The 12,745-nt window shown below is 63.2% G+C and overlaps 1 protein-coding gene across 1 annotated transcript in view; it reads left to right on the top strand.

Moving 5' to 3' along the window:
- LOC308227902 (dedicator of cytokinesis protein 2-like) overlaps nt 1–12,745 on the top strand; it is a 48,570-nt gene that overhangs the window by 30,791 nt on the left and 5,034 nt on the right. Inside the window, exons 29-41 of the mRNA XM_080630825.1 lie at nt 8,240–8,338; nt 8,609–8,703; nt 9,064–9,142; nt 9,238–9,338; nt 9,538–9,596; nt 10,000–10,148; nt 10,343–10,428; nt 10,827–10,983; nt 11,239–11,279; nt 11,412–11,502; nt 11,573–11,692; nt 12,341–12,430; nt 12,508–12,612. Coding sequence (XP_080486951.1) covers nt 8,240–8,338; nt 8,609–8,703; nt 9,064–9,142; nt 9,238–9,338; nt 9,538–9,596; nt 10,000–10,148; nt 10,343–10,428; nt 10,827–10,983; nt 11,239–11,279; nt 11,412–11,502; nt 11,573–11,692; nt 12,341–12,430; nt 12,508–12,612 — 1,272 coding nt within the window. The remainder of the gene's footprint in view (nt 1–8,239; nt 8,339–8,608; nt 8,704–9,063; nt 9,143–9,237; nt 9,339–9,537; nt 9,597–9,999; nt 10,149–10,342; nt 10,429–10,826; nt 10,984–11,238; nt 11,280–11,411; nt 11,503–11,572; nt 11,693–12,340; nt 12,431–12,507; nt 12,613–12,745) is intronic.

Below are 12,745 nucleotides of genomic sequence, written 5' to 3'. Positions count from 1 at the left end.
CAGAGGGTCCAGCCGGCACATTTCCAAACTGGATGAGCCTCCTGAGCATGGATCGGGACCAGCACAACCAGGCTGAGCACTCCCAGAGGGCTGCGAGCATGTGGCCAGCCTGCTCCAGAGGCTTCCCAACAAGAGCAACAGGCACAGGGCACAGGGAGTCAGGAACCTGCTCTGAAGGCTTCCCAACAAGAGCCCTGACATGCACAGGACAGAGGGAGCCAGGAACCTGCTCCAAAAGCTGAGCATGGGCGCTCCCAGCAGGGTCCAGGTGCAGCCCCGGAGCCCGCAGCAGGGACCTCAGTGACAGCAGAGCCACATGAGGCTGTGCCATTGCCCACACAGCAAACAGGACGCTGTCAGTCACCCCCTGCCTCCCAAACCGCATCGCCAGGGAGAGCGGGGATGATCCACAAGGACAAGGAGAGAGTCTATAAGTTATCCATGCACCTAACTCCATTTGGGAACAGCTCCAAGGATGTCAAACACCAAGAGCCAGGACTCTCCTTCTTGTCCCTGTGTGCGCTTTACAGTACACTGGGATTTGGCACTGCGTCCAGGCACTATTTGCCATGTGCTGGCATCTTTGAGCTCTGGTAAGCTTGGCCATAGGACGGCATCAGGACTCGTTATCCCAGCCAGTAGCTCCAGTACCTGATGGGCCACCCCATGCTGTAGCTGGGTCTGAGGAAACCACTCTGCCAATGAATCTGCCTGGAAGCACAGCTCCAGGGACATTCGGATGCACAGAGAGGCATGGGAAGCTCAGGGAACCAGCCCCCAGCCACACCAGCACATTCCAGCTGCCATCTTCAAGAACATTTACTGGGAAATGGCACTCTGCACCCCCGGGAAAACTCAGTACTGAGAACATGTGGGGTACCCGCAGCTGAGAGAAGGGCAAGAGAGGAAAAGGGCGAACACAGAGGAGCATGGAACGGCACTGGGCTGTGGGAGGGCAGCCAGAGGAGCCTCACAGAGTGCTGCTGGGGCAGCCTGGGAGGGATTTGTTCCCTTCTGTGCACAGTGGATCCTCCACCTCAGCAGGTTTTTAAGGTCTGAGTGGTTTTCTCCTGTCAGTTCCTATGCGAATGACGAGCGCGTGAACACGGTGTGACAGCAGGTCACATCAGATGATGTCGAGATAAAACCAGGCGACACTGCTGCCATGCAGGAGGTGACACGAGCATTCAGCGTTCAGCTCCTGGGTTAAGATGGGTGCTCAATGCACTTGGGAACAATGTCTCCTCCACTGAGTAAGCCCCGGAGCCATCAGGAGCCACTTCCCATGGTTCCCATGACTCAGCCATGGCCACCACCAATCTCCAGTCCTCAGACAGCCCTTGCTGCCTGCAGACCCAAACTCTCCTCAGAGCAATGGGGATTTTTGAGATGTTCTGAACCACGCATCAGCCATCCCCAGCCCAGAGCCTTCAGATCCATGAGCCTCCTGCACCACTTCAGATCCCAAACCTGGTCCTGCATCACCAGCCTGGGCTATGCCAGCGCATTGGCAGCTCCTACCCACAGCCTCCCCTTGGGAAGCCAACAGCCGGTGCTGGCTGAAGGTGATTTTTGAAGGGCAGGCACCAGATCTGCTGGGGTTTTGTGCTGAGACTCATCTCGAGAGGGCTGCAGGGTTGGCCTCAGAGGAAGAGCCCTGCTCCTCCTCCTCCTCTGGAGCACTTCCTCCTGACTCGATGGATGTTGGTGTCCTGTGGCCCAGACCAGCCAGGGCTGCTGGGCAGGTCCCAGGCAAGATCCAAGGGCAGGGCCATAGGCACCCACGGAGGGTCCGGCTGCCCCTCACCATGAACAACCCACCCGTCCCTGCCCAGCTTTGGTCCCTTCTCCGCCTCCTGGCAGTGGCAGTGGCAGAGGGAGAAGCAGGGCAGACAGATAAATCTTCCCCTCAGGACGCAGGAAGCCGAGAGATGAGATTTATGAGAGGAAGCCAGATTCTCCTGGAGCTGAGAAGAGCTGATTGCCCATCACCACTGCGGGTGCAGAGGCTTTCCTGGGATGGAACCTTTGCTCTTCCTCATCTCTGGCAAGGAGAGAGCTACCGCTAACGATGGGGAGGGGAGGCACTGCAGGGCGAGGCGTTTGTTCTCAGCAGAGGCCAGGGCAGGAGCCAGGGTCACCACCCCGCACTCAGCAGCAGAGCTTAATCCCGCCTTGGCTCCAGAGCACTCGGTGCGATTGAACTCGGGTTGCAGCAACTGTGGGACTCGAGGACTCGGAGCCCCTCGTCGGGCAGGTCACAAGCCCCAAATCCAGCTCCTCGCTGAGGAAGCTGCTCCATGAAGCCAGCTCATGCGCTGCCCTCGTGGTTCTCTTGGAGGCTCTTCCAGAGCTTGGCTGCTCACAGAGCATCACAGACCCTCCCAGTGTCCTGCAGGCACTGAGTCACGGCCCTTTATATCTGACTGTGCTCATGGCAATAACAGGGCCTGCGCTTGAGCAGCTCAGCCCCTGTGCTGAACACATCCCTTCTCTGGCTGCCCCTGGCAGTGCTCACCCCATCCAGCCCTGTCGTGGCCCCAGGGCCAGCTCCCGGTGTCCCCTGGTCCTTGCTCCACTCCTGCTCCACTCGAGCTCCTCCCTCCCAGCAGTGCCCAAGGCAAGGGAGGTGTTGGCTCTGCTCAGATAGCCCGGGGCTCCCTGGGAAGCACTGGGCAGATGGTGACAGGCACAGGGCCCTGCACCTCAGCACTCAGCACCATTGCCCAGGGTCACAGACACGCAGGTCTCCCTGCATCCGCTGGCATGAGCCAGGACTCACTTGTTCCTCTATTTAGGTCACAAGCTGAAGGGCTCTGTGAGGAAATCAGTCACTTGCCCAGGGCCATGGGCCCAGGAGCAGGCTCTGGGAGCTGGGACCCCCGTCACCCACCCCTGCATCAGTAGCACCCTGCAGGCACCTCTCCAGGGCTGCTGCATCCTGGGTAGTGCCCTGTGGAGGGATCCATAAAGGAATAACAGCATCCTCCTCTGGGCACACAGAGGTCATCAGCTCTGCTCCCTTTCAACTGCAGTGATGCTGGTGCTGTCAGATGGAGACTTCACATGGTCGGTCAGGAGAGACAGTGAAGTGCACAAAGCTTTCAGAAGCCAAATGATTCCTCTGTCTTCCATGGATGCTAATACAGCTGTGATGGCAGCAATGTCTGCTCTCACTGCTACCCGCTTGCATTCCCACCTCTCCCTGCCAGGCAGAGGAGCACCAGCACCACTGCTTTAAGTGGGACATGATGAGCTGGGGTGACCTACCCCTGGGAACGTGGGCAGGCCATGGCAGGGAGCCCTGAGAGCTGGTACCCAGGAGGAGACTGTTGCCTTTGAGTCCCAGGGCTCCAGCTCGCTGAGTGCCCCTTGCAGTCTGCAGCAGCTGCTGTGGTCCAGCAATCACAGAAGAGACCACGGCAGGAGGGTGGAAACACCCTCATGGGCTGTGTCCTTCCAGAGAACGTGGTGTGGGCTCTATTAACGTTCCTCATTGTCCTGGAGACAATTGTGCTGCAGGATGAGGGAAATGCCTGGCCCGGAGACCCAGCCCGGAGGGCAGCTGGTGCCCAGCACCGGAGCACGTGGGCTCTGCCAGCACCTCCAGCACGGGCTGTTCCTGCAGCAACTGCAGGATGAGGGAAATAGGACGCAGCCCAAACACTTCTGGCTGCAGGAGACACAGCTCATGGAATCATAGAGTAGAATCACAGAGTGGTTTGGGTTGAAGGAACCTTGAAGCTCCCCCAGTTTCAACCCCCTACCATGGGCAGAGGCACTTTCCACTAGAGCAGCTTGCTCCAAGCCCTGTCCAGCCTGGCCATCACAAGAGCAGCTCCATGCTCTCCTGGGAAGGCACATCCCATCTCTCAGGGGGTGGTGCTCGGGCCCCCATCTGAGCGAGAGAAGCAGCTGCTGGGACAGGAACATGACAGAGCAGGACTCCGTGTGCTCCTGCGCGTGCCAGGAATCACATCGGGAACCACAAGCTGTCCACAAAGCACATCTACGGAACAAGCTGGAACGGCTTCGGCACCCGACAGCTCCCAGAGGCAGCTGCACCATCACAGTCAACCCTGTGTGCACCAGTTTTGACTGCAGGGGCTCAGCCCTGGGTGCAGGCAGGGGCACCCTGTCCCTCCATCAGCCTGGTCCCTGCCACGGGGCAGCCCCTGTCCCCCTGCTGGCCTTGTCCTGCCTTGGGGAGCCCAGCCGCGGTGCTGGCCCAGGCGCAGGAGCCGCTGCAGCTGCAGCCTCCCGGCACAGAGCAGGAGAACGTCCTCTCGGAATACAAATTCCTGCCTTTAAGTGGATGTTCAATGCAGACGCCCCCCCTTTGTCTCCGTGTGCTTCAGACAACGCCGCTACCAGGGGAGTTTAGGAATTAGCGAGTGCTTTTCCTCATCCTGTGCCTCGGTTTCCCCACCCAAACAGCCAGGAGGACACAGACCATCTCCATAGAGACGCAGGACAGACCCTGTCCAAGAGAACTGCTTAGCATGGAAGCAAGCATCCTTACTACAGACGGGAACAGACCCACTAATTATTTGTGGCCTCTGGATGCTACCATACTATTAAATAATTACAATAATTATAATTCATAGAGAAGACAACCTCAGACTAAAGGAGCTTCTGTGGTTAAATCCACACTGAGTGCACAGCAGGGACCGAACCTTTCCCATGGAGAGGAAACACTGGGAATGGATGGTGGGTGCCAGCCTGAGCCCGGCTCTGCCCGGGGGTCACCTCCCCGGCCCCTCTCCTCGGGCAGCACTGGCAGGGAGGGACATGGCTGGGGGTCTGCAGCATCCCGTGTCCCCTGGGAGGTGCCGGGTGTGGAGACCACCAGGAGCTGCAAGCTGAGGAGTACCCAAGGCCGGCAGCTGGGCTGAGACCTGTCCCCATGCAGGCACATGCTGCAAAGCTGGGTCCCTGCAAAGCCGGGTCCCAGTGGTTACTCATGCGTGTCCACCTCATGCTCCAAACAAATGAGCTCCATGAAGACCTTCTCCAGGCTCCTCTACAAGATGCCACAGCTCTAACTGGGTTTTCTGTGCACACCCATGGGGACAAGAAGGACTGGAGCAGCCCCGAGAGCTTCACTTTCCTATCTCACGGGGAGCAAACAAGGCTGTGCCTGGCTCCACTGCCGAAGCCCCACCGGCAGCCACCGAGGCCTTGACCGCAGAACACGGTGCTGGGAGCTGCTGCGAGCAACGTGGGCTGAATCCCTCCAGCGCGAGCAGCCGGCGTCAGCGCGGCGTGTGGTACCCAAAGTGACATCCCTGGGATCGTGCGTGTGCGTGTGTCACCCATACACAGCCCTGGCTAATGGATGTGTCTCCTAACAAGGGGGAGCCGAGCACCAGCAGAGCGAGATCCCAGATCTGCCGCACGGAGCTGCTGGGCGAGCGGAGCTGCCACAGCCGAGCAGCAGCGCAGGGACGCGACCCCGGGTGTCCTCACCCCTCTGACACGCGGATCTCAACGCAGATTTACCTCCCTCAGCTGCACCCCACGCCGCTGCCACCAGCACGCTGCGACCCCCCGGACCCCAGCCATGTTGGCCCGCGTCTCGTGGGGTGCGGGGTGCCCCGCACGGGGTGCCCGGTGCCACCGGCGCCCCGCACTGCCCCGGGCAGCTCCTGCTCGGGCAGAGGACGGGGGAACCCGGGAGTGCTGCGACCCCGGTTGCACGGGGCGGCCGATGCCGCTCGGGGCAGGGCACAGCGCACCGGCGAGGGGGGGAAACGGAGCACGGCGGCTTCACCCTTTTCACTCCCCGCCCGGCTCCTATCTCCGGCCGCACCGGGCACCGCGCACTCCCGGGCCGCTGCCCGCACCGCCGCGGGGTCCCGGTGTCGGGGCTCCCCGCACTGATCCGCGGTTCCTGGCCCCGGGATCTCTCCCCCCCGGTCCCCGCACCTCGCGGGGTCGCGGTCCCGGCCCCGGTGCCGCCTCCGCGGCGCTCCCGGCACACCGAGTGGGGCCGCAGGGCCGATGCCTGCCGATGTCCGCAGAGCCCGGCCCGGTCCGGCCCGGCCCGCTCCGCTCCGCCGCGCCCCGTCGCCGTGCCCCGCGTCCCAGCCCGCCCCGTACCTGGTGCTCGGCGGTGGCGGCGCTGGTCGGGCAGCGGCGGGTGCCGGGCACGGCGGGGCGGGGCGGAGCCGCGCGGGATCGCCGGTACCGGGGCGGAGCCGCCGGGGGCGGAGTGAGGCGGGGCCGGGGGCGGGCCCGGCGGGACGCGGGGGCCGGGATGCCCGGGCGGGGCGGAGTGGCCGGGAGCGCGGTACCGGCATCCTTGTACGCGCACCGGGCAGAGGAGGCTGCACATCCGCACCCGAGGGCAGAGAAGGGACTGGGACCCGGAGGGTGCGGGCGCCGTGGCCGGTGCGGTGCTCGGGGCCGGGCACACGGCGGGGCAGAGCCCCGATTCCCCCTCCATCACCGGTGCAGGCAGCGTGCCCGTAGGCACAGGGACTCCCCGGCGGCGGGTCCGGAGCTGGGGAGCCCCGGGTGGGAGAGGAGCATCCCCCGGGGGACCACAGACCCTCTTCCCCAGCTGGGAGCCGGTCCTGCCGGTGGCCCTATCGGTGTCCCGGGGCTGCACCCCTGGCTCTACACGAGAAATGGACCTCAGAACCTCTGTGAGGGCTCAGGCTGCTCCTGCAGTGGCTGCACAGCCGGGCTCTGTCAGTGGGAAGCAGCCCCAGCTCCCATCATGAGGTCCTCCCAAGACCAGGGCTCCGTGGCATCACACACATGGATGCTTAGGGACCATAGATGGGTTTGTGGCAGCACTTTGCCGGTGCTTAGCTTGCAGTGAGGACATCTCCCGCTCCCGAGCGAGTCCTGGAGCAGGCCAGGATTGAGGAGGAGGAGGGAGCGATTCACCTCCAGCTTCGAGGGCAAGTTATACCTTGCCTCTTGTACAGAGGCTTGGGTGCCTCTGCAGGATCCCTGTCGTGACTGCGCAGGTGCCCTGCGTGGAAGTGCTGCTGGTGCTGCTGAGAGCGTTCAGCAGGGAGCCTCAGGTCTGTGCCTGTGCCTCCACCCTCATGCTCAAGGACTGGAACCTGCTGGGGTTTTATCCACTTGCTTCTTACAAGATAGCTCCCCGCATATGTCCAGGGCTGGGGTACGGTGCTCCCCCGCTCACCCCTGCCCTGTGCTGCAGCCCTTCCCTGGGAGCAACCTGGCCCCATTGCCTATGGGATGCCAGCGCCCTGGCCCTGGCAGGGTGGTGGTGCTGGCAGCGGCAGCTTTGCCATGCTCTGACCCTGCTGCGGGGCTGGATCAGGGCTGCTGCATGCCCGAGGGTGCTTAGACTCCTACAATGCCACTTGAGGGCTCGAAGCTGCTTTGCACGCACACACACAACGGTGACCCGGGGCTCTGACATCGTTGGCTTTCGGGCTTCAGTTGCTGCTCAGTGCCCTGGGGAGTTCCCTGTAGCTTTGTCCCAGGAGCAAATCTATCGCAGACTCATCCATGTTAGAGGCAGCGTGAAGAAAACATTGCTGTAATGAGCTAACGGGTGAGGAGCCGCAGTGGGAGCAGCACCGGCCCCTCTGGTTCATGAGAGCAGCTGAGCACAGTGCGAGGGTCGGGCACAGGCCCTCTCATCTTGCATTCAGAAATCCTGCTCAGCCGGTGCTGCTGCTCCTCTCGACAGAACCGTGAGCACCCAGAGCAGGAGTGGAGTTAATGGCTCAATTTGGGACCCTTTGCCAGAGGCACTCCAGACACATCAGCCTCCAGAGTGGAGCTACTTGCCTTTCAAAAGGCTCTTCATCCACACAGAGCCTTAAATTGCTTAAACGTTAGAGACTATCCACAGCCAATGTGCAGTTGGGGACCCTGTCCCCACCAGCAGCACGGCGCTGTCCCAGCCCTGAAGCAGGCTGTGAGTGGCTGGCAGAGGAAGGGCTGGCTGCAGGAGATGGGGCTCAGTGCGGCAGGAGAGATGTGGAGACCCAGGGAGGAGGGGACCATGAGGCACCCCCGGGGCAGCCAGGGGTCTGGGGTACCTACCAGCTGGAGGAATATGGGCAGGCATTCGGAACCCCCCCAGTGCACCCCACAGTGCCAGCCGTGGTATCCCATCCCCAGTGCACCTCATGGTGCCAGGCATGGGATCCCATCCCTAGTGCACCCCACAGCGCCAGCCAGGGAACCCCATCCCCAGCACACCCGATGAGACCTCAGCAGTGTCTGACCAGCTTCTGTTCCACAGAGTCACTATGTGGCCTGCATGGCCGCCATCCTGAGCCAGATGGACATGGAGCATTACAAATCTTACATCAAGGCGTTCCCTTCCCGGGCTGAACTGATGGTGAGTGCTGCCCCATGCAGCGACCCGGGCCCTCCATCACCAGCAACCCCTGCCTCTCCACCCTGTGTCTTGGCTGGGGTGTCCCACTGGTTCCAGTGCCTGTACCTGGGCACCCAGCACTGGTGCCACCCGACCCTGAGCCCTCATTCCTGCTCCATGGAGGTGAAGCTGGTGGGTGGTGAGGCTGCTCCCAGCCCCAGCATCCAGCACAGCATCACCTGGGGAGGGTATCGTGGTCGAGCCCAGCTCCTGACATCTCCTTCCCACCAGGATTTCCTCATGGAGACCTTCATCCTCTTCAAGGACCTGATTGGCAAGACAGTGTACCCGTCCGACTGGATGGTGATGAACATGGTGCAGAACCGGTGCGGATCCCTGGGCTGGCAGTGCCCCACGGGGGGATGTTGGACCTGGGGTGCCTCTGGGGCACGGGGCACCCAGACACCCGAGCACAGAGCCTAAGGCTCGCTCAGCCCCCTCCAAACCCCTCCAGCACCCTGGTCCAGTTCAGGGCAGCTCCAGACGCCTCGTGCTCTGCCCTGGGACAGTCTAGCCCTACCTGCAGCCCCATCGGTGGGCTTGCGGGCTCCCGGGGAGTGGGGAGCTGTTGCTGGACACCTCATGGCATCCGTGGGGATGCCACTGGGCAGGACCAGTGCAGTGGCAGCATTGGACCCTGCCTGTGGCACTGGGATGGGCAGAGCCACTGACCCCATCACCCACAGGGAGTTCCTGCGCACCATCAACCAGTTTGCCTCCACCTTGACAGAGATGTTCCTGAGCAATGACAGCTTCGAGCTACAGGTGAGGGCGCTGCTCCAGCCCAGGGCAAGGGGACCCGGCGTGTCCCCAGCTTTGCCCCGGCCCCTTGTGTCACCTCTGCTCTGTCCCCACTGCAGCTTTGGAACAACTACTTCCACTTGGCCGTGGCTTTCCTGACCCAGGACTTGCTGCAGCTCGAGAACTTCTCCCAGGCCAAGCGCAGCAGCATCCTGGCCAAGTGAGTAGCCCTCAGCTCTTCCAGCTGCCCCTGCCCTGCAGCAGCACCGTGGGGCTGGGCTCTGCAGCTCCACTTCAGGGGGCTGCCATGCTGTGGGGCTGGGGTTTGGGGTGAGCTGGTTGGGCTGTCCTTGGATCACATCCTGCTCTGGGTGCTGCGCCAGGCTGCAGCGCTGTGCTGACCAAAGCTGTCCTGGCAGGTACGGGGACATGAGAGCCACCATCGGAGCGTCCATTCGGGACATGTGGTACAACCTCGGTGAGCACAGCGTGATCATGGGGGCTTGGCAAGGGCCTGCAGGCTGGTGGTCACCAGCATTGGCCCTGGAATGGTGCTGGAGGGTGGGATGCTCCCAGCGGGAGGCATTGGGACTGCAGGCATTAGCAGGGTGTGCGAGCCGGCAGGGATGAGGCTTGTCAGGCATGAGCCTGGAGGATGCTCTGGGATGGGCAGGGTGGGATGCGTGAGCCTGGAGGATGCTTTGGAATGGGCAGGGTGGGATGTGTGAGCCTGTGGGATGTGCCATCTGCAGCCATGCAAAGCTGTGGTGTGTGAGCCCGCAGCACTGTGACCAGCTGTGAGCCCTCACTCCCTGCAGGCAGCCTCCACCCTTTGGGCTGGTGTCTGTCCACAGCATGGCCTTCACATTCCCCATTCCCAGGCCCACGCAAGATTGAGTTCATCCCAGGCATGGTGGGCCCTATCCTGGAGATGACGCTGGTGCCGGAGCCAGAGCTGCGCAAGGCCACCATCCCCATCTTCTTTGACATGATGCTCTGCGAGTACCAGCTCACCCACAGCTTTGCCCAGGTGGGTGCCTGGTGCTGGACCCTGCTCCTCACAGGGCAAGGGAACAGGGTCCCCTCAGTGCGGGGAGTCCTTGGGGAAGGGGCTGCAGCGGCTGAGCCCGGGGCTGTTGGGAGCCTCCTTCCCCAGTGCTGCAGCCCCATGGCCCCAGCCCTGCCCATGCCAGCTCCCGGCGCTGCTCACGTACATCTCTGCAGTTCGAGGACGAGATCCTGCGGCAGTTGGACACTGAGGTGGAGGGTGGCCGCGGGGATGAGCAATACAAGCAGCTCTTTGAGAGCATGTGAGTGTGCGGGGACATCCCCACAGCCCCCCTGAGCCGCTGCTGTCCTCCTGCCTCACACTGCCTCAGCCAGCCTGCTCCTCACTGTGCTCAGAGCTGGGGCAGGACCTGAGCAGAGGAAAACTCCTGCCCTGGCAACATCATGTGCCCCTTGCACATCACTGCTGCCCCAGCAATGCCCCTGCCCCAGCAGTGCCCCTGCCCTGCCCAGGCCTTGCTCCTGCCCCGTGATGCCCATCACAGACCCCTGTGCCGGGCAGATGGAGCTCTCAGCTCTCGCCCCCATGAGCACAGTTTGCTCTCTGTTCCTGCTGCCCCTCCTGCCTCCCCCTCCCCTCAGCACAGGGAGCGCGGCTGGGGCTGAGCACAGTGACCCTGTCACCTCCTGCCCTCCCCAGCCTGCTGAGCTGCTGCCGGGAACACCCCGAGCTGGCCGAGCCCGGGCAGAGCTTTGTGGCGCTGGTGACGGGGCTCCTGGAGCGGCTCCTCGACTACCGGGCCGTGAGGAATGACGAAAACAAAACCTACAGCATGAGCTGCACCGTTAACCTGCTGGTGAGCACCTGCCCTGTGCCTCCGCCCCGGGGCTCAGCACCATGTCCTCCCCGGCCCCTGGCACAGCAGGGATGGGGTGTGCCCGGTGCCAAACCCGGTGCCCACGGGAGGTACCTGCTGGGAGGCACCTTGTGGGTTTGAGCCGATGGGGCCGGTCCCAGCGGCACCGTGACCCAGCACAGCACATGGCGGGTGGGCAGCGGTGGCACCGGCCGCTCCCGGGGCCGCTCCAATGGCCTCGTCTGCTCTTCCCAGAACTTCTACAAGGAGATCGGCCGCCAGGCCATGTACATCAGGTGAGCGCGGCCGGGGAGAAGGGCCTGGAGCTGCCCCTGCTCTGCCCCAGGACACGGGTGGGGACGGAGGAGCTGCCGCGGGGCGGGTGCAGGGGCTCTGGGGCCGGAGCCCACCCGCGGTCCTGCTCGCAGGTACCTGTACAAGCTGAGGGACCTGCACATCAGCTACGAGAACTACACGGAGGGCGCCTACACGCTGCTGCTGCACGCACGGCTGCTCAAGGTGGGCACCGGGGCCGTGGGGCAGCGGGGCCGCCGGGGCTCGGCGTGACGGGCTCCGCTGCCCCCTGCAGTGGTCGGACGAGGCGAGCACGGCGCCGGTGCAGGGCGCGCACGGGCCCGCGCTGGGCACTCAGCGCCAGCTCAAGGAAGCGCTTTACAACCAGATCATTCGCTACTTCGACCAGGGCAAGGTGAGCGCGGCCGTGCCGCGGCTGCCTCCTCCTGCTGCCCCACGGGCTTCCCTGCCCACCGCTGCCTCCCGCTGCCAGCCTCCAGCCCCATCCCGGCCCAGCCTTGCTCCCCACCGCTGTGCTGGGGCTGGAGCTGCCCTGCAGCGAGGCTGGGATGGGTGGTTCACTCACAGCCACCCAACTGCTGAGGCTGTGCTTCCTCCTGTGCACCCATCCCACCCCATCCTGTTCCTTTCCACCCGGTCCCACCCCTTCCCACCCCGTACCACCCCACCGCATCCTATCCCACCCCATCCTGTCCTGTCCCGTTCCACCCCATTCTCTTCCATCCTGTCTCATCTCATTATTCCCATCCTGTCCCATCCCAGCCAATCCTACCTCATTCCATCCCAACCTGTCTCATCCCTTCCCAGTCTCAGCCCCCAGCCCTCATACTGCCTGGTGCCAGCAGCTGGGACAGCCCAGGAGAGGAATTTCTCGTGCTGGGGTCTCAGGGGCTGGAGATGGTGGGAAGCCAAGTCCTGCTGCAGCCACCCACACCCAGCTGGACCAGCAGCCCCCCCCGTCCTCGCTGCAGATGGGGCCGGTCTCCTCTGGAAACCCTGGTGCCTCCCTGCCCCAGCTCATCCCCAGTTCCATCTCCTGCAGATGTGGGAAGAGGCCATTCACATCTGCAAGGAGCTGGCAGAGCAGTATGAGAGCGAGGTCTTTGACTACGAGCTCCTGAGTGACATCCTGGTGGGTGACACCTGCTGAGAGCAGGGGGGCCGCAGCGCCGGTCCCATCCCATCCCCATTCCCACCCCTCTCCTGCAGCAGCGGGAAGCTGGGTTCTATGAGAAGATCCTGAAGGTGCTGCGGCCCAGCCCCGATTACTTCGCTGTGGGCTACTACGGGCAGGGCTTCCCCCCGTTCCTGCGGGTGAGTGTCCTGGTGCCGCGGCCACAGGAGCTGGGGTCCCGGCCCTGCCCCTTCTCATGGGCTCATCTCAGTCTCCCCTCTGGCAGGTTCAAGCCATTCCCCTTGTCCTGTCCCTGCAGGCCCTTGTCCAAAG

The sequence above is a fragment of the Psittacula echo genome (genome assembly GCF_963264785.1).
Source record: "Psittacula echo genome assembly, chromosome: 1".
Classification (NCBI taxonomy): domain Eukaryota; kingdom Metazoa; phylum Chordata; class Aves; order Psittaciformes; family Psittacidae; genus Psittacula; species Psittacula echo.
The sequence above is the reverse complement of the archived record's forward strand: the minus strand, read 5'-3'. Positions and strand labels throughout refer to the sequence as shown.